Source organism: Nipponia nippon, unplaced genomic scaffold (genome assembly GCF_047370975.1).
Source record: "Nipponia nippon isolate SJK-2023a ecotype South Korea unplaced genomic scaffold, ASM4737097v1 scaffold_7, whole genome shotgun sequence".
NCBI lineage: Eukaryota > Metazoa > Chordata > Aves > Pelecaniformes > Threskiornithidae > Nipponia > Nipponia nippon.
The window spans coordinates 10047116-10068541 of NW_028262391.1; the positions used below are offsets into that span (position 1 = coordinate 10047116).

General features: G+C 41.1%; 1 protein-coding gene across 7 annotated transcripts in view; it reads right to left on the reverse strand.

The window, feature by feature from the left end:
• MED12L (mediator complex subunit 12L) overlaps positions 1–21426 on the reverse strand; it is a 177710-nt gene that overhangs the window by 15825 nt on the left and 140459 nt on the right. For all 7 annotated transcript variants that reach the window (XR_015700795.1, XM_087740803.1, XM_087740804.1 and 4 more), the window contains 13 exons: positions 19242–19441; positions 18504–18692; positions 17451–17525; positions 17138–17328; positions 16650–16811; positions 13865–13976; positions 12586–12675; positions 10178–10287; positions 9537–9672; positions 8865–9026; positions 7023–7385; positions 5846–6002; positions 4477–4694 (listed from right to left, as the gene is read on the reverse strand). Coding sequence is in view for 6 of the 7 variants with exons in the window: in XM_087740803.1 (XP_087596929.1) it covers positions 4477–4694; positions 5846–6002; positions 7023–7385; positions 8865–9026; positions 9537–9672; positions 10178–10287; positions 12586–12675; positions 13865–13976; positions 16650–16811; positions 17138–17328; positions 17451–17525; positions 18504–18692; positions 19242–19441 (2165 nt within the window). In the remaining variant the exon portion in view is untranslated. The remainder of the gene's footprint in view (positions 1–4476; positions 4695–5845; positions 6003–7022; positions 7386–8864; positions 9027–9536; positions 9673–10177; positions 10288–12585; positions 12676–13864; positions 13977–16649; positions 16812–17137; positions 17329–17450; positions 17526–18503; positions 18693–19241; positions 19442–21426) is intronic.

The window sequence follows — 21426 nt, forward strand, 5'->3', positions numbered from 1 at the left end:
CCACACACAAAATCACATGTGAAACGTAAGCAAAAAGCTCTTCGTTAGGTAAGGGACAGATCAATTTATTCCACAGCAGCACACGGCCACCAAGCAAGCTCCCCTGTTGCGAGAGAGAGCTCTGCATTCCTGAGCAGCAGCAGCAGATGTTGCTAAATTCAAAGGGACTTCTCCCTCCAGGCATAATTTAGTAAAGAGTTAACTAAACATGCAAGCCAATTGCTGCAAGCCGGAACCGTGCATGCATGCCAAACAAAACCAAAACAAAACAAAGGAGAAAAAACCCAAACGCTTTTATCCAATGCTGATGCAATGTTACAGTAATAACCGCTGTTCTCTTTGTTCTACTTGCACCTTAAACTGAAGCAAAACTTACTGCTTTTTCCTGTTAAGGTATGTGACCATAGTGTATTTGGAAGGAATTTTCTTTTCTAGGTGGTGCTGGGACTAGCAAAGGTGATTGTAGCAGCCATGGCACTGTAGGCTGATTTTGACCAAAATCTGACCAAATCTGACTTTGAAAGTAGGTAGCGAAACACTAGCACTTATTTAGATAAGATGATGATGATAGATTTGAGAGACCTCACTGTATACTTGCTGCATATCTAGGTGTGCCTAATTAACCGCAAATATGGTGATCTATACCCTGTTCTGACATGCTACCAATAGTAACAGGAATGATTGCACATCTATAAAATATGGACAACAGGGTAAGCAGCAAAGCCTTTTTAAAAACACATTTTGCTTTGTCTTTCCAATTAGTGCTTTTAACAACATTGCAGTTTCCCTAAGAGAGGAAAAAAGTCCTGCAAACAGCTTTTCTAATTAATACCTGGAAAGCTTTCCAACACAGATATTAGGGATGAAACTTCATGCCATCATTGTTTTTCCCCAGAAACAACTGAATTCTATGAAACTTAATAATTTAACAGGTAAGTGTTAGCTGTTGCTTGTTTTGGAAGTAACAAAGTATGGTTATTCTAATAACCGCACATCCTGCCATAGCTCAGGAACAGACCATCAGGCAGTATACTGTCATGCTCAGGTGGGACAAGAAGTATTTTGGAAACTACAGCTCACACAGGGCCAGGGGAGCTGACCTTCACTGAGCTGAGCGGCACGACTGCGTCCCACTGCAGTGGGAACAGGCCCACGCCAGGAACAGCTCCACATGCTGCCTGGGAAGCGCTGGTGGCACGCGCTGGCCAAAAAGGGCGTGTGGTCTATCCCTTACCGCTCATCTGACACGGCAGTCACCGCTATCCCACCTTATGTCATGGCAGAAGCTGCCACAGTGGATGGCAGCAGAGAGGAGCAGACCCAGCCGCCAGCGGGGAGACGAGGGCAGAATGGGAACACATCAGCCATGCTTAGGTGGCCATGGCATTGGACATATCTAATCTTTCACAGGGAGAAATACAACAGAAGAGGAAAAAATTGATCAATGATGCAGTTATTGGAAATATTTGTAAGAAAAAAAATACTCTATGTGTGCAAGTGTCTTCACAGTCTTCCCACATGCAGCCACTGCGCTACCTAGGTGAGAGGAGTGCCAAAGCGTAGCATTCTCATCAAAAGCAAAGTGTGCAGCCTGTGTGTTGAAAGAAATGCATGTTTGTGCGAAAGAAAAAATAAAGAGAAGTTCACAGTCTCAGAGTGGTTACCATTATGTTGTCAAAGCCATCTTGAAGGGATACAGCAGTGCTACAGACATCCTAAAGGAAAAGGACAGGCGAGAAAATAGCAAACAATACAAACATACATCATTAGGCTCAGATTGTTAGTGGAGCAGTACAGCACCTTTACAGAGCTCACCTGTATGTACTCAAAGAACGTTGGCGTTTAGGAATGCTAACAAGGTCCTTTTAGGTGGTTTTTATGCTAATGAACCTCAATACTTTTATGGAATTTATGAACAGAAACTCTAAATGTGGAAAGGACTCCTTACCATCCACAGGAGTCTATTAATTCTATATAAAATACTCAAAGTTTTTTTAACAAGTCATAGTTCTTAAAGACCTTGCACCATAGCTATTTGTTGTCAAGAGCACAGCATGTATGGCACAGCACTGAAGAGCAGAGTCCTTCTGGACTGATTTTACAGAACTGTCCACACCAGTGCCAGCGATTTCAAGCTGAGCAGGTAATTTCATTCTGCAGCTGCAGAAACATAAAAACCAAAGAAGAAACCTTCCTTATTTAAGCTCCGCTTAACAACAAACACCACACAGTAGCAATGCTTACAAATCATCTTGTTCCTAAATTTTCAAATGCTACCTTCAGGCTTGTACACTGCCATAACATTTCGTACTCTAAATCCAGGACCGCAGTAAGAACTACCGCAAGTTCCCCAGGGACACATTTCTCATCCAGAGCACCGTGCCTGCAGGCAGGTGTCCCACTGGGGCAGCCCAGGGTGCAGGGAGCATGCAAAGCCCCAGTGCCACTGGGACCTTGGAGGGGCTTCTCTGGTGTCAGCATTGCCAGCACATGCTTAGACAACAAGGAAAGCAAACAGGACGGCCTGGTGAATTGTTCATTCATTTCATTACAGTGAAAGTTTTCAAGAGTCAGGATGAATGAACCTTTCCAAACATCCACTAAGACAAAATATTAGAACCAGACAGAAAACAATGTGTCCATCTGTGGTACTCCCCAGCACACCACAAAGGACCCGGCTGTGCATGCCACTGTGTGTAAGTTAACTGGGAAACAAAGGCTGGGTTTGGATGGCTCTGGTTTGACTTGGTTTACCTCAGTTTAACTTACACTGACTTACTGCTGAAATAAAAACACAGTTGATACAGAACCATTGACTGATGAACATCCAGCACGTCGTATGTTAGCTGAAATACGCATCTGAACCTACCCTGTTGAATTTTACTGCAACTTTTACATTGTAAAAGTTCAATACGAATTTTATGAAAAAGTTCATCACGGACACCTTATTAATCTTATTTAGACATACGTTCATGCCTTCATGATAAGTTTATTCTCTTACTGTCAACCTGTCTATGCAGCAGTTTGGAGAAGAAGTTGACCATTGTTCTTAACACCTCAGATACTGTCCCTGTCTGAAAGCAAAAGGGAAATGCAACATCTCTTATCCTTGTAAATGTGACAGTGTTAAACAACAGCATTTCTTAAATGTGAGAGTAATGTTAATTTAGATCTTCAATTATTGCTTTTTGATCCATCTAGCCATAAGCAGTCATCATCATTTGTTTACTTAAGGCTCTTATTTAAGCCTGTATTCCATCATAGTACTTGAAAGCCAGTTGGACCTAACACTAAAACAGTGAGAAACTGCCTAACGTAAGCAATGCTACAGGGTTAAATGTAGAGCCCAGTACCCGAATATTTAGGGTACCTAATCCTTAGTACCTCGTAGTGCCTGCAGGACACCAATGAGGGATCCAATATCCACCGTACCACTGATATTATAAAACACATCCCGAGCTTTTGGGGCTGGGTTTTTGGGTTTTGTTTTTTTTTTTAAGGTAGAAGACAGCACACATACAAGGAAACTCTAGTTTCACAATTATGAACAGCCCCATATAAAACTACTGTAGCCCATCAGCAATTTAAGCACTACAGAGGGCTTTGCATGCATCATAGCAGAGAGACTGAAAGAGGGATGAGAAAGACAATGAGGGAGCTCTAACAAAACAGAGACAGTGTGGGAGAAATTATGAGGATACTTGCGGAAAATTTTGACTGTTTTGAGCAAAGAGGGCACATCACAGAGTTTGAAGGCAAGACACCATAAGGGCAATGTAATATATACTGCAGTGAGGGTAAGAATGGGTACAGGAGGACTTTAAAATAAAGGTAGAGAAGTTATTGGTTTTAGCACCAACTACTGTACACATATTGCTGGTTATCTGGGATCCAAAAACCAATCTTCTGTTCTTACATCACCAGTTCAAAAGCAGCCTGTCTGTAGCCATATTCTGAAACCAGCTCAGGCTCCAAAGGGTGTTGCACAATAGCCACGTGCGGTTTGGCACACAGCAGCTGTACTCTGCAGAAATGTTAGGAGAAGAAATACCAGCTACTTCTAGAGAACATGGGCGTCTGCGTGCACACGTGTATGAAAATGGCTCCTGCTGGACTTCCTGGATTTTTAATTGTGAAGAGCATTGCTGTGCCTCTGCTGCTTACTTGTAGCTTGGTGGTACACAGCACTATGCAATTCCACTATGAAAGCCTCTGCGACACAACAGGGAACAAGTATATCATCAAGTAGCAGAAGCAAAACCTGATTTTATGAAACACAGGAAAAAAAGAAAGGGATAGGAGACCAAAGGGCAAATGAAATTTAAAAGCAGATCGTTCTGGTTAAGCAATATTTGGGGAGTTACTGCAACTGTAAATATCAGCTGGCTCTCCACTCCATAAGCCTATGCACGCAAGGAGCCCCAGTGGAAGGCAAAACAACTGTGTTGCTCTTCAGACTTGGGGGTTTGGACAAACCTGTTGGAGAGACCGTGACTGTGCTTGCTGCCTGAGGAGCCGCTGCTGCTGCTGCTCTTGCTGCAGGAGTTTCATCTGGAGCAATTGCTGCTGAGGCGTGATTGCATGGATAGAGGGGGGCTGCATCATGGTGCCAGAGCGCCGCTGCAGCATGTTCGACAGGGCTTGCTTCGTGTTAGTTGGAACAAAGGAGCCTGTCGGATCCAGCCTGGAACCACCTAAAAACCACCCAAAACACAAATGGGTTCTCTGCCTTCCATAAGAACATTGTTGGTACAGATCACTGCTAATTCATCAACTCCTATTTCGTTAGCTCTATAATAATGATGATAAACTTATCTCTGTAAAGGCAGTGAACTGGATTAAACCAGATTACTGGTCTGAAAAATTAAATAGGCAACATAACTTTGAAGACTACCACTTGGAAATGAAAACAAAAAGTAAACAGGCTATGGGCTGTTGTATGTTCTACAACACATAAAATGTCTGACTACTGCTGAAAAAACAAAGTTACATGTCAGATCAAAAGCATGCTATGAACGGCTTATGACGTCAAGAAAATTTTATCATGAGATGGCAGTAATTTATGCACTCTATGCTATTTGATAAAAATCATGTACCTATCTATATGTTAGACTTATGAAGGTAATCTTATACATATTTTTTTTAAAATCAGCATTTCCTTAACTTTGTAGCCACTGTCTGGTATTTTCTGAAGACTTTTATGCACTTAAATACAGATCTAGTTGTATTTGGAGCTTCAGAAAAAACATTTAACATTCGTAACTGGAACCAAACTTCTAAACTTCTGCATAATATCTGAGAAAGACAGAATAGTATTTCTCAAAACATCATAAACTGCTGCCCCCTAGAGCAAGTAAAAATACCTATGTTAAATTGTATACACATTAACTGCACGAAACAAGCCTACAAATAATTAAGTACGTATCACAAATCCTGAAAAAAAAGTGAACCCATGGATTTATTTATTCCACCTAGCAGATGTTAAATTAGCCACCATGGTTCTTGGTGCGAATCAAAGAAGAAATAACCCAAAGGTCATTTGTTCCTTTTAATCTTATTTCACTCCTCATTGAACTTCTACCAGCTTTCTTATACTATCACCACAGTAGGTTATTTTTGCTTATCTACCAAAAAAGTTTAATAGCTTAATAAAGACAGACCTACAACTGATAATAGAAAGCCCTTAAAAAAAAAAAGGGGCTAACTAAGGAATAAAATAAATGGCATCAGCAGACACAGCCTGCTTCAGAGAAAGTTAGAAACCAAATGTGGTTACAAGAAGTCAATTTTTATTATACATCAAATAATAAAGCCCCATGTCTGTGAATTCAAAGCCTACACATACCTGGTGGGAGGGGCTGGTTCTGCACAAAGAAGCCAGGCTGCTGCGGCTGTCCCATGATGTTGTAACCCCACAAGGCAGACTGAGGATGGTGCATCATTTGCGAGGAAATTGGTGAATAAGTGGGAGGCACTCTATATAAGTTGTTCTGTGGATATTCCTTAAAATATACAGTAAAAGTGAATGTTACTGACATTCATACCTTACTAACTCATAAATAATGCCAATTTTCCTACTAAATTATTAAAGGACAGAGACAGTTCCCATTGTCGCTTGCAACGATGTAAAAAACAGATTAAGTCTCAGGCTGCCCACAGGTAATTAACGCTAACAACTTCAGAGACACACCATCCATTTTTACCTTATTAGCAAGTATTTTCTGCCGGCTATAATTATGTATAGCACAAGGACAGCTTACTGTATCAGTATATAAATAACAGGAGGAACTTAACTGAAACATCAAAAAGGCCAGAAAATTATCTTAAAATTACAGCTACTTAAAACGCAACACACTGACAAACCAGCTGGATGTTAATGGAATACTATCATGTCTACAACAGCTACGACTACACTGTCAGCAGTGTGAAGAAGCTGTAATCGCACAGAATGATGCTACTGGAAACGCACATTATTATTTGTGTGGTGCCAGGCATGTTTTTCAAAACCGTGCTCTATGTCATTCTTCAGCTCAAAAACCATTAAAATCAAAAGAGAAAGTGTCTCAGAAACCAGAACAAACTTCACAGTAAACCAGTTTATCTATGTGAAAGAGCTTCTTGCAAGTTGGTTTCCATTTGAAAGGGACCTGGGTTTGAACCAGCATGTTTGCTCTCAACGTTATTTGAACAGGAGGAATTTTAGAAATTGATACAAACAACAACAGCTGTACTTTACACCAAACGAGAGAAAGCATATACGGGATCCGAATAATATTTAGCAAGTAACATCCAGTCTAGCATATTTTACATAGCACATAAGGTCCTAAGCACAGTACATTCCTCTACACTGAGCTCTATTTGATAGAAATCCACCTTCCTTCTGACCATCTCCATTCACTCTCTTTATTAGGACCCGCTCCTCCAGGTGCAGAACAATTTCTGAAGGCAGCTAAGACAGCCCATGCAACATCAGATGCTTCGGCGAGGTATTACAAGTTTTGTGTGGGGCATCAACTACTTACATCAGCCCTTGAGCTTGACTTTGACTTTCGCTTCCTGCCCTTTGTCTTCTTCTCATCGTCTGTGGCAAGTTTTCCCTGATCTGAGAGCTCTCCTGACTTTCTTTCTGGTTCCTGAGAGACAGGTGTGGTGGGCTCTTCCTCCTCCTCCTCTGGAGGAAGGGGCAAGGGCTCGAGGTAGTAACTCCGTGGCTTGGGTTTGGTGTGTGTGTGGTACAGGAGGAGATGCTGCTGCTCCTCATACTTTATCACTTTCCTGTCAACACGAACCGTACCAAACCATGCCCAGGAGAGAGGAGCAGGATTTTTGTGACCTTCAAATAAATCCCAAGGGGACACCTTTTGTTTTGTTGAAACCTGAAGACCCTGTTTCAGAATAAAAGTGAAGTTAGTGTTTTAGGAAAATAGAACACTAGGGCAGACTGCTTGCTTTGGTACATCATTATTTGAGTCAGAAAAATCCACTAAGGATTTTTTCCCTTTCACAAAATGTACCAAATGCATACTGGTGGGATTTTAACCTCTATCCAAGGCTACCACTAGATAAAAGCAATTATATTTTTATAGTACCATTTGCTTATAGCTATCCTAAAAATCTCAAGTTCCATCTATTGTATTTTGGAGGAAAAGTCAAATATCTATCAAAAATTGCTAATCTGAGAATACACTTGCTAAAAGTTTACATATTCAATTAAGGGGAGATAAGCCCAAGCAGTATATCACAAAAAAATGCCTACTGAGTCTGCAGAATAAGAAGCTCTATCCTTAGGTCTATCCTTCTCTTTTAAATAAATTCACTTAAAAAAATTATGGATCCCTTTGTATTCCCAAAAAATCCAAAGCAACTAATACACTTTCCTTCCGCCTTTTTTCCTCTGTCTTTTGTAAGCAGGATCACACCTGCCATCTTCCTCCCAGCAAGTAACAGGTCAAAAGGTTCCCAGGTTAAATGAGCTCTCAAATGTAGGATTCTGCTTGAAAAGCAAATACTTTTGTAAGAGCTTCTGCTGTTCAACTTCAAGTCAAATGTAATTTCCTTTTTGGCAACTTTTGTGGGGTTGGCTCCAGTCAAGACCCTATAATGCAAAAACTGAGCAAGCTTATGTCAACACTCATCACATCAGCAGTTACAAGTTGACCATGTACTCTGCAGGTTTAACAAGGAAGGACATACAGCAAACATGATGACTGATTTTAAACAAATCGTGAAAGGTTACCCAAACTCTTGAATTTGTACAAGTGGCATAAAACTGTTTCCATTAAAGATGCATATATATCTAAAGCTCTGAGACTATCTGCAGGTATCAGTGAATTGTCAGGGAGAGGAGGACGGAATCACTGTCGGTGCTGCTGCAGGGGTGGTGCTGTTGGTGCATGGTCCAGGTCACACTAGGCTGCTCGAACCCGTTCAGCTGGGGTTTAACAACTCCCCGCGTGCCTCTCTCTAAACCTGCTCCAGGTTTCACACTCTGCTGAGCATTTTCACATGAATCATGCAAAAAAAAACTGTGCAAGAATATCTGGAACAGAAATACATTTGAGACCAAAACACTGTCTGTCATTTGCAACTATTTCTAAAGGTATTATTCTACAAGCCCAGCATTCCTCACTTTTGGCATTATTGCTCACAGAAAGCCTACCTGTTTAAAAGAGACTGCATTGCTGTGGCTGGAGCTTTAGTAATGACTGAGAACGCGTTAGAAAGCCATATTACAGCAGAAGTACAATGCTTTTATGATACTGCATATAAACGTGTGTACTGGACAAGCTGTACCTGTTTGCTTGAATTTCCTACACTTCAACAATCATGGAAAAACTGAGATGAAAGCAAACATTTACTCTTGCCTGTTTCTTATCAATGGAGTCAAATCCTGCAATTTTGTTCCCCTTGGTGTCGATCAAGGATCCCATTGGCTCACAAGTAATAATATCACACGTCTGCTTTGGCAAAGGGAGCAGCTGGCGAACCTTGTCAATGCTTTCTGACCGCTTGTCTCCTAGCTCTTTCTAGAGAATAAATGCATCAATCAATCAAACAGAAAGAGGGGGGGAAAAGGAAGAGAAACATTGCACTGCTTTCACTATTAGAAAATCACCGGTTTCTGGATGAATCATTTCCTTGTACTTTTACTAAATTTAAACAAGTGGCTTTGCAAGAGGGTTTTTTTTGTTTTCTTTTCTTTTTTTAAGAATGTAAGTTATCTTTTCATCTCTTGTTTAAACAGATCATAGAAAATACGTAACACAAATTTAGTGTCTAAATCATGAATGAAAGCAACTGTCTTGCAGGGTCCCTAAATGTAATTTAATATGAAGAAAATACTAGAAGCCTGTCTTCCCACACCCACACTCCTGTATTTTTATTTTCTTCTTTTTCTCCTTGTTATCACTAGTGCTGTTTCAGTCTCTCCTCTTTTTCCAAGAGGCCTTCTCAGACACTAGAAATGACAGGATTAAAAGACGAGCACCGAATGCGATTCAAAAGCAATGCTGAAAATGACAAGACATAACACTTACTTTTAATTTTTTCACTAAATTCATGTAAGCCCTCTTGTTTTCCTCAGACCCTCCTTGGGAAGCGTTTGACAAGTCGGAGGCAAGCGTCCCGTTGATGAGGACGCCCAGCATATCGAGCACGGTTGTGAACAATTCACTGAGAGTAAAGACAAGTATTACCCTGAAGAACTGCCGATTGCCAAGAGATCCAGGGACAGATATTCACAGCAAAGGCCACAGACGCAGTTCTTTAGACAAGCTGGGTTTTTCAGGGCCTTCTGCATACACACACATCTCAGCTTGCATGCGTAAGCCCCAGTGTATACATGCAGGTGGACTGTCAAGACGTACACACAAATCTTATTATAAACCCCAGCTCAGAGCTGCAGACAGCACAAAGTGCTAACAGAAAGTCATGAGGAATTACAGGCTCTGACTTAGGAAAGCATTCAGGTACATGCTTGTTAAGGAAGGGTGTAAATAGTGGCTCCAGTGCTTTCCAAAATAGAGGTGCTCCCCAAGCAAGACCAGCACTGAGCATGTAAGTTGCACTCAAGCAGTAATAGGATAATAGTAAGAAAAATTTAACAATAACATACATGCAATCTAAACATAAAAGCACTAAGGACGTGAATTAGCTTGTTTAAATAGCGCAGACATACTTGTTGGTCTGCATATCAACAGTTCCTGAAGTGATTATCTGGAGGAGCAGAAGTGCCCAGTCTGTGGTCCACTGGGTACTCCTCTGCACAGTATCAAACATGCCACCTACCTGCAAAATAATACAGCAGATAGCAAGGCTCTGCATATATCTCACAGAGGCACGCTTGCCTTATCATATGTTATTACTTATGAACAAAACTGCTATCCAGTCCCATGAGTTCTTGTGTGCCATGCTGAAGTGCTGACTTTAAATAACTTTTTCTCCCCACCCCACGCTCCCAGCAGAAAGCTTCTCCTAAGAAGGAACTATAGGAAAGCAAAATATTATTACACTGTTCCTTCAGTTTCATATCTTCACTTTCATGTTTAATGCAACAAACTGAAGTCAGTGAAAAATTTCCCAGAACTGAAAAGGTGTTGAATTAAAATTTTATAGTTATCACTTTGCTCCCACACCCAAAAATCAGACAATTATGTCCGGTGCAAAGATAAAAAAATCTGAAGAACAATATAGCATTGATTGAAAATGAAAACTGCTAAATATTTTACCCTATGAACAATCTGTCACTGTTTCTACCAGTATAGTATGATACTGTAAAATATGCCCTGGCTTTGAGAAGGAGCCATTTTACCAAAACACATCCTTCAAAGGACCAAACTGCAATAACACAAGATACCTGCTCAGGTTGCAAGCCTGATTACCAAACTGGTCAGAATAGAATCCAACCCCCAAATTTCAAAGGTAGAACACTTCGAGCTAATGAAAGCACAGCTCAAGCCTTCGGTGACAACTCTGTAAAGCAGAAAACACCTCCCTGTCGCACAACAGGATGCCTAAGAGAGCTTACGTCAAAACGACACTGCTCTTTCCTTACTGCTGCACTGCAGCCCAGGGTCTTCCTTCTCTACCATGATGCTACTGCCAGCTTCGCTGTTTTGCACGTTATCCCAGTATCTGCATCAAATCATCTTTCCTGATGTTTCCCACTTCACAACTTTCAAAAAATAAATCTTTTTTTTTTTTGTCATGTTTATAATCACTCTAAATCCCTTCATTGTTTGTGTTTGTAGTTGTTTCACTTCACACAATTCTTCCCCATGCTTAAAGCTTATTTCAGGGTTGTGTCTTGCTCAATAAATGCAGAGACTGTTCCAATTCTCAGTACCTGCTTTTAGCTCCTTGTTGAGTTTGTATCTAAGAAGATTACTCCTTGAACTATGTAAGTCGTTTATGGTTTACAAAAGGCTAAAATCTTACTGCTTTAATAATAAACCAAATATTGTCCATATCAAGAGTTCTCCCAATGCATGACAAAGTGCCTGTCTCCACAGTACTCAGTGGCAGGTGAGAGCTGCTTTAGTTTAAGTGCAGCCACAGCAGTCCCAAAGCTGGTCACAGCTGGCTCAAGTCCCCTTGGCCTGAACCAATGGCAGCGCAAGGCTGTGGTTACCCCTCTGGTTGCACAGCCACATCTAAGCAGCTTCCAAAGAGATGGGAAGAGAACAACGCTGCAGTGTTACTCCTACCTTGGTGCTCCCTCATTTGGCCTTACGTGTAGTCTCCACACACCTACTGCACTGTGCTAAACGAGCTGCAGTGGCCCTGATGTCTGGTACAGAGGTTTTAAGACATGTGGGACATTGGAGAACTTGATGGAAACTTTCTAAGTTGATTAATACATGTATCCAAGTAGCAGCAACTGAAATTGCACATGTAAGCTAAATAGCCAAATGTTATATTCCCCGACAGCTCTGAAAGTCTCAACTACATTGACTGCCTAATTCCATAAAATCACTGCTTGTTACATGGGGATAAACCATCGGTGGACAACGGCTTTGAACATCCACAAAAAGATGATACATTTCTGAAGTTCCAGGGACACTGAAAGGAAGAAAGCAGCACAAAAATAAGGCATGAATAAGGTATACGCTGTCCTTCCTATTCATTTTACATGAACAATGTCCAAACGTTATGGCCAGGAGGCACCAGCTGAAACAAGAGAGACAGGAAGAGCAGAGATGAACACCAACGGAGCAGAGACTCCTTGTGTCAGGGCAGAGCGGGCACTGACAGCCCTCGCTGTCCCTGGCCACCCCCACCCCCAGCCCTGGCCTAGGAGCCTCAGCCTGCCCCCATGGTCCTGCCTGGCCATGCTAGGGCCGTGTCTGACCCTGGCTCCCCTCGCTGGGCCTGATCCTGACCCCCTGCTGTGGGCTGACATCCTGGCGTGGCCTCAGCCCGTCCCCATCCCAGTGGAGGTGCCTGATGGGCTGGGAGCTGCCAGCTCTCAGGGAGCCCTGGCCCCCGCAGTGCCCTGACGCAGTGCTTCTTGCTCCTTACCACCTACTCCAGAGTACCTGCTACTTCTTTTTATAACATCAGAATAAACACACAAGTTTTTCTTACCAAGTTAAGACGAAGTTGTAGGGCTTCATGCATCATTTGCCTAGCTTTAACATCATCTTGGTACCGTTCTTCCCTCCAGTTACTAAGGATCTAAGAAAAGGCATTTGATTAAGGTTGTTTTCTTCCTGTAAAGGAATGTTCTCCCTTTGAGGTTTAAGTATTTGTGACCATTATCTATAAGAAATCATAAAAGGATATTAACCTTTTTATCCTCATGTCTGTTTAAGGCTTAGAGCAGATTAAGCAAACTAGTGGAGGAAAAAAATTAATTTGTAAAGAGCTGATAATCTGCTATCAATTGTGTTACTAGATCTTCCTGGTGCAGCAAAAAGAAAATAAGCAGCTTTGTTATGCATTTATTAAAAATAGTTTCAAACATCCTATTCAACTGTTCACCACGGGTAAGTAAACAGATCTTTTGCACTGGATGCAGCTTCCCAACAGGATCTGGTGGGATCTCTGGGTGCGAAATGACCAGAACCTTAGGGAACCTGGACCAGTTGCATTTCAGGGGAGAACCTATACAGCAAAAGGAAAGCCGAAGTGCCAGTAACACCAGGGGAAAAAAGCATCAAAGGAATGAATTTAACTAGGATGTGGACCTACATCATAGCCCGGACCTGAGCTGAGAGGCAGTATGAGAAAATAACGGCCCTACAGGTATGAATTTTCATTGTCACAGTAATTCATAGAAACTAGAGACAGAAGAAAGGAAACATGCACCCACTACACTGGGCACTGTATATATTCATTTTAAAGACAGTCTTAAGGAGCTATTTTAGGCTAAAGCATGAACCAGATGGGAGCAGGAAGTCTAGAGCAGAATCAGCAGAGGTTGTGAGTAGGCACAAGTGATCCAAAGGAAGAGCTGCAGGCAATGGACCAGTTTGGCATTAGCAATATTGTTTTCTAAAATATGAAAAAAAACCTTAATCTGTACCAACTGGAGAAGATGAAGGGTTCTCCTAAAGGAAAGTTTCAAACTTATAAAAACTTTTTATGATCAAGGTAGAGACTGAGAAGACTGTTCCTCAGGACAAACATCTTTTATTGTTTTGCCTGGAAAGAACTGAAATCAGACTCCAAGTTCATTATATTTCTCTGTAACAATTTTAGAAAAAAAGGAACAAACACTTCCCCGTTCTTCCTTCCGTGGACTGTTCCTTTTGGCATACCATTGCACTGTAATCTTCCTGGTTTTACACCGTCGTATACACGTAAAACTGATGACACATGAAACATCTAACAAAAGGTGCTCATGGTTATGTGCTTGTTTTACCTGATTAACTTGATTCTGCAGTGATGTTAGAAGCCCTTCCCGTTGCTCATCCTGTCCCTTAAGGCAAGTAAGCACCAATGAAAGGAAAGGTTGCTGACTCAAGAGAGACATGCTTTAAGAGAGGCAAACACAGAAGTCAATTAGTAAAGTTATTTTGATACTTCCCATCCTCACTCCCTTCCTTGTTTTGTCTACTTTTTTTTTCCTGGAAGTGACATTGCCTGCATCTATGTCTGTTTCTGTTTTAGTAAATTAAAGCCTTGCCAGATGAATTAAAAGAACATGCACATAAGAAGGCAGAACACCAGCCAGTAAAAATGCACATATTATGCATGTCATTACGGAGAACCCACCTAGCTCAGGGCACTGAATGACCAAGAATTGCATGGACACTTGAAGGCCTGACTCAGAAACAGAGCCTGTTATTTTAAGACTACTTTGATTAACGAGGGGTATCATTTTAGTGGAGATTAGGCAGCTGAAGTTTCTAATCCATGTTAGTGGTCTGAAGTGAATCCCAAGGAAGTTTCCCCTGCAAGCACTGATTAGAATGACAGCTGCCTGAATTCCACTAAAATTCTAACACGGGCTTAGTGTAATTAAACTGAGATGCAGCTTTAGCTGGTTGTAGGAGACAAGCCATACCAATGCAAGGGATTTCAGACTTTTAAATTCTTTTTTTTTTTTTAGATGAATGTGTATCCATTATAAACATAAAATTAAGACAAACTGAAAGAAATACACGAAGATGAATTTGGAAGTACATGTGAAGTAGAAGAGAAGTTAAAAATGTCAGCAAAGGGATTTGAGTAACAGCTCATGCAATGATTTTTGCAGTTTTAGGTATATAAGCTCCTTGAAAATTACATGCATCTGTAAACACAATATAAATACATATCCACACATACATGTGTGTATTTCTTACAGGTATTCATTTCAACAGTTATTTTCACTTGGCATTTAACTTGATTTCAACAATTTAGGTGACAATTAGTAATAAAGGAATCGCAAAACCCCAAGGTTCCTAAAAGCAGCAAAACAGAAAGTCTGCATTTTCAAAAGTCATGTTAAACACTGATTTTTCAGATTTTAGGAACAACATGGTAGGACCACCTCTTCATTTTCTCATTAATTTCCATTTTAAAAATTTACAGTTTGCAAGACAGTTACTATTGCAATTGCTACCGCTGCTACACAAAGCAGAGTTTGAAAAAAGAAAGAGAGATCTTATATATGTTATATAAGATTTCGTACTTCCCCATAGTATCATTGGTTTTGTCACTCACAGAGTAGTAAAGTTTGTTTTCGCTCAAGAAGAGACTGAAAAGCTTCAAAAAGCACACAAGGAAGTAATTTATTGTTACAACTAGAACAACTTTGTGAATGCTTTTACTTCTGTGCATAGGAACCACCATGGAGGAAGAGCTTGACAGTTTCTATAGGCATTTCATTTTGGCTTTGAAAGAGTTATGGTTTAGATTTTCTACACTAGAGCTCTCCCGCAGGAAAAGAAACAGAAGACACAGAGAGGTTCCATATTCCCTTCTACTAATGCAAGTAGCAAGAGAGACAGTGAATAAAGGAAAAGTGCTGAAATGCTCAGAAACACCTAACAAAGAGATCTGGAAAGCAAGATGTCTTTTTTATCTAACAACAGATCAAGCCGGTATTACAAATGAACTACAAGGACAAGGAAGAGATGGATTCATAAAGCTAATACAAAAGTGTACTTAATTCAAAAACTGAACATGGCAAACAGAACTTCTATAGGTCAATATGTCACATAAGCAGCTTATTAAAGAAACAGCCCAGATGAACTAGGAGGGTCCAGCATAACACAGAGTAATGGGCGTACTGCAATTATGACAGAAAGAAAAAAATTAAATCTTCTAACCTTAAAGGGAACATAAGCTAGGTGGAAGAGGCTGGAAAATAGCAGTACATTTAAAAGGCTCCACAGAATTTAATGACAACCATAAGTCAAAATCAATACATGCAACACAGGTTTACAAGAGTACCACAAAGTGGCAAAGCCCAATTATTGGTCCCACGCTCAGGGAAAGTATACTGCGTGAACAACATTGAAGGTGATCAAAAAAAGAATACACACTAGTAACATGTAAGAACAAGAAACTTATGGTGGGACCATATACAACAATCAAATACCACAAGCCTTTAAGAAGTGATTTGGTTTTTTGAACAAGTGTATTTTGGCAGAGCTTCACAAAAAGAAAGATGGTTGGTATTTGAAGCTAAGAAACATTGTTGTGTGTAGTATTCAATGTAATTTCTATCATAACATAAGAAAGTACAAAGAAATTATAGGCACTGTGGAAGAATATTTTACTAAAGGAAAATCAATAACCACTCAGACATGAAATTCTCATGTGTTTGGAAAGTTAGAGATGAGCTTAAGCTTAATTCCCAACAGGAATTAAGTGACATCTTATGACAATTGTGGGATCTTAATGGCAAGAAAAGTGGCCTACTGCCATAGAAGGGAAGAGACAACAAGCCCTCTGACTATTCTTTTAAATCTCTAACATTTCCCATCACCAAGCTGCAGCATAGCCACTGGAAGATGTGGTACAAAGCTTTCACATTTCTTCCTCTGAAACCAATGATATTTCTTCAAACTAAATGAAACCTGAACCCTGTTTGGGATTGATAACTTTTTGCTCCACAAAAGTGAACCAATAAGGTTTTGTGAAGCCAAAATCCAGTCCTCAGTATACCGAGGAACAAAAAAATACCTTTCAGCTCTGCGTACAGGGATTTCCCGTACCTTTTTTGTTTCTGTCTATCTCTTTCCTTCTTAGAAGATGACCCCAAATGCTGACCTTTCTCCAGCTCCTCTCCCGCAGCTTTCAAGACCCTACCTTGAACTGAGGTAGGCAGTTTTGCAATCAAGGGAGCCACCAGCCACACTCCTCGCCGCTCAGAGGAACTAGAAGTAGAACAAACTTATTTCAGCCAAAATATCCACGTAGTTTTGCAACCAATATTAGCTGTTATAAGACTGAACTGCTTTAATAAAGCAGGTGACACAATGCATCTGGAGTAACTACTGTGGACTGAGCAGTCACAATTTCTGGTTTCCAGAAAATTCAAGAATAGCAATTATATTTATTGTTAAACAAAAGTAAATAGAAGTAACCTTCAGGTAACTCATTTCTGTACATTCCTGTTTCAAGCGCAAAAAAGTCTAGGCAATCTACACATAATTAAGCATCATGTTGGCTAAAATAATTAAAAAGATGCTACAAAAAATACCTTAGGAATGTCTTTTTACCATTCTGTCTTGTATTACTTGTGTCAGCATTTCCAACAGAGTTTGGATTGAAGAGGCCTATACCAGAGTTAGAAGAGTTATTGTTTAGATCAGCGGATTGCTGAAACACCTCTATTGTCGCCTTTGCAATATTATCCAACAAGCTGTTCATTTCAGCCACAGACCCAGAACCCTACAGTAAAACATAAGTAAACTAGCACATTCATGGTATGTTTGCTCATGGACTATGTTAAAATTTAACGTACTTTTTTGCATTAAATATTTAGATAAGAAAGTTTGAAAACAAATACTCACAGGCTCCTTCATGCACTGTTTGATCATTAGTTGCAGCTCCAACCAAGACTGCCGGAGAGTCCACTGATCTAAGTTCTAGGTAAGAATTAACATTATAAATACACATGTCAACACTTTACAGGTCTGAAGAAAACAAATAAATCTCATAATTGAATACATTACATGCAAAAGCCTCATCTTATAAGCAGATCAACACAGTCACTACTCTTTTTAATAGTCTAATGACATCCCAAAATATCAGACCTATTAAAGAATGTGCGTTAACTTCCACATCTTTGTAGCTAGTATCATTACTCAATACTTTTAACCGTGCAACTTTTCTGAATAAAAATCTCACTCTCTGCAAAATCTGAGCTTAGTTACACATGAATACGGAAAACGTAGTTTGCTCTTTCATTAGTAATTACATTAATCCATGGCATTGCCATCCAAGTGGACATATTTTTATTTAGCACAAGGCCATCTAGACACAATTAAACGCAGCAGCTGAAGCGATTATTTTGCAGGACGCTGATCGCTATTTGTCCTGGTCCAGATATTGCCGACTTGATTCTTCACAGGTCTATTCAAAGAAAATCCATTTTGTAGTTTAAGAAATGAAGGGTCCCTAATGCAGCTGAATTTGAAGAAATGATCAGTTTAGGACTGTCCATGAAGGCATTTGAACCTTTTCCATGGAGTAGGAGTGTCTTTCACCACAGTACTGTCACAGAGCCCTACTGAGACAGTAGGCATCTCCACCTCAGCAGCCCTAAAAGCAGCTCCCTTTTCAGTGTCTTCCTAATGACTGACAATGATGAGCAGCAACGATGAGTGTGCTGCATGCTTGTTTCCTCCATAACTGTGGAATCAGAAGTAAGGAGACACCAGAAGCCACACTACAAAACGTTCACCACAGAGACTGGGGATCCTGAGCACGTACAATCTTTAAAGAACCTAATGCTTGCTTGCACCAGGAACTGCAAATCAATGTCACTTGGTGGTGCTGCTGAATGACAGGTTAAGAGTCAGTGCATCACAGGTAGTTTTTCCACCTTTTCCCCACCACATTACCTGAAGTATGCGTTTGATATGCTGCCTCTGAGGGTTGTCACCCTCGGTGCATTCTTTAATACCATGAGGATAACAGATAAGTTGAAGGAGTTTCTGTGCTTGCTTGTTTGAAAGAACAGGATCCAAAATAAGATCTTTGTCTGTGCACAGCCTCTCAGGTTCTTTTAAACAGTGCTCTCCAACCCATTCCTGTAAGTAATCAGAAAACAGATAAGATAGTTTCAAGACAATATTAACTTTTGGTAAGCTAAACAGAAAAGTGATTTTTCCATATACAAAACTTGAAGTGAACTATGGTTCATGCAACATGTGAGATTGGAAATGTCTTCTGTCTTTCAGTACCACCTGAAAGTATAAGACTGTTAAAAGGTCTTCCAAAATTCATTTCTTCTATACTTTGAAAGCAACTTTGCAGTAAAACAAATGCTACTGCAAAAGCACTTTGAGCAGACAGCTGATGGAGTGGTCCCTACTGTCTTCAAAGTGCTTGAGATTCAGGTAGAAAAAACACCTCAGTTCTGACAGAATGTAGGGAGATGCTAATATCTAGCTAAAGCAATTTTTTCCCCCCAAGAACAGACTACTCCATGTATAAATTGTCCGAATCAGGAAACCAAACCAGAACTCAAATACGGAAATACTTCAACATTCATTTTGCACCAAACTATATGTTACACTTTTCAAATAAAATAACATTGTTTCTCCAAATGAAGACAGAAGAGTAGTTCTAGAGATTACCTGCTGGCAAATTGTTCTTAGCACATATCTAGCATACTCGCTTAAACTAGCAGTTTCTATGGAAACAGTTTTTCCGCATGATTTCAAAGTGTGGGAGGAACCCCAGATTTCATCTTCATTAAGTTCATCTAACAAGCCTCTCATATGGAAGTCTTCACTCTTCAAGGAGTTGACATTGTTGCTGCCAATTTCAGCGTCGCCTGTACAGAAGAAGCACAGAAGCACAGGGTGAACTTTTACCCAAGCCCTCGTGCCCCCAGACTGCTTACCCGCCAAGGGACATCTTCGGAGGCATAGGCGAGCAGAGGAGTAAAGCAGGAGCGAGGCAGTCGCATTCAAAAAGGCCAGCACTAACTGACTCTGAAAATCACCACGTTCCAAGTGTTTTCCACTTGTTTCATTGGCATAGCATCTTTTTAATGGATATTTCAGAAGTAGGAGAAAGTTTATACAACCAAACACAAATAAAGCCACTACACGCTCGGCAGGAAAAGGTCAGTGAGTGTACGGAATTGCTTTGGCAGATAAGGGAGAGTTGGGTTACTCGCTCTTCTCAGATGTCCTTTTTCCAAGTCTTCTCTCTTACTTAGATTTATTAACACTCCATACATCAAGAGACAAGTTTTGAGCAGTGGCCCCTTAGCCCACCTTACTATGAACTTCTTGACAAGAGAGATTGATCTTTCTGGCAATGGAAAAGGGCAGAGCACGCTAAGGGAGCCTGGCAAACACTGGTGAGCACCTCCTCTCTGCAAGGCACCAGCACAGGTCTACGACCGCCATCTACCTGAAACCAACTGGAGTGACCAGAGGAGTAAGGAAAAATACTCTGGACACAAAAAAGTCAGACCTGTAGCACGTTTTACGTGTTTACTGGCCTGAAACCTTGGACAAGGAAGAAGATGCAACCACAGCTTGTAGTAGTGGGGAAAATAGCCCATACTGCTGCACATAATAATACCCAGGAGCCTGCGAGGCCATCCAGAAGAGTGCATGATGACAGCCTGCACGAGAAGCAGGATAACAGAGCCTAATGTTTTAAGTCAGCAGAAATTCCTGTGGATTTTAAGTGATGCACCACATATGATAGTCATCCCTTAGAAAACCCCTCAGTTTACTATCGAGATCGACAACTAACATGATGTGACAAGGCTAAATGGCTTGTTTCAGCCACTCAAACACACACACATTCACACCAGGGCCTCTGGTTACACATATGCTACGAATTTTTGCTAAGATCTACAACTACCGGCAAAATATTTCAAACTACTGCACCAAGGATACTGACAGCCCTTCAGCAGCTGTGGCCACATCCCCAGACTACTACACATTTACACACAGTACTCGAAACACCATGGTGCACTGGGTCCTCCTGCACACTCAGTTCTCCCATCACTGTTTCTGTGTTCCCCAGTACTACATTACCCCAGATGAAAAAAAACTGAGGGTTTAGTAGAGTTACTGCTAAGAAAAACAGCCAACACCTGTGCCCCCTCTTGGGTTTGTGCTCCTAAATAAACAGCATACAACCCTTTTTTTAACAAGACTAAACTTTTATTTAACAGTCTATCAAAACCAGAGCCCTGACTCGCTGTGACAGACCAGCCTGTACCCAGACAGTACCTCCCGGTGGATGGCAGTGGTGGCTGTGACCTGACAGCACACGTTTCATCCCCGACCCCTCAGCCAGCTCTGCACGGCCGGCCCAGCAGGCTCACCCAGCTCTCCACTATGGCAGGCACGCTCCTGCCCCGATCTTCTCTGCACAGCCCATTGCAGCGCAAGGAATTCACTCCTTACAGAGAGGGGAGAGACTGAATAAACAGCATTGTCACTCATGAGACAGAATAGAAATTAGTTTTAAGCAGGCCAATAGCAAAACAATAGAACATACCCTGAGAAGTGAAAGCAGTTATAATCCCTCTGTTCCCCCAAATCCAGGCAAATCCAAAAACCCCCGAACCACTGACCCAATGGCTGACAGAGCAGACACATCAAGCCCTGCAGAACCCAGAGCCCGGGACAAGCTCATTGCGAAGAGCATGGGAAACAAGCTGACGGACATCTCTGCCCAACACATGTGAACAGACGGCAGCAGCAAACTGCCCATCCACACCCTCCCTGCACTCAAGCATCTTAGGAGCTTGTGAGCGCAGCTATATCAAGCCCAAATCTGTACCTGTGA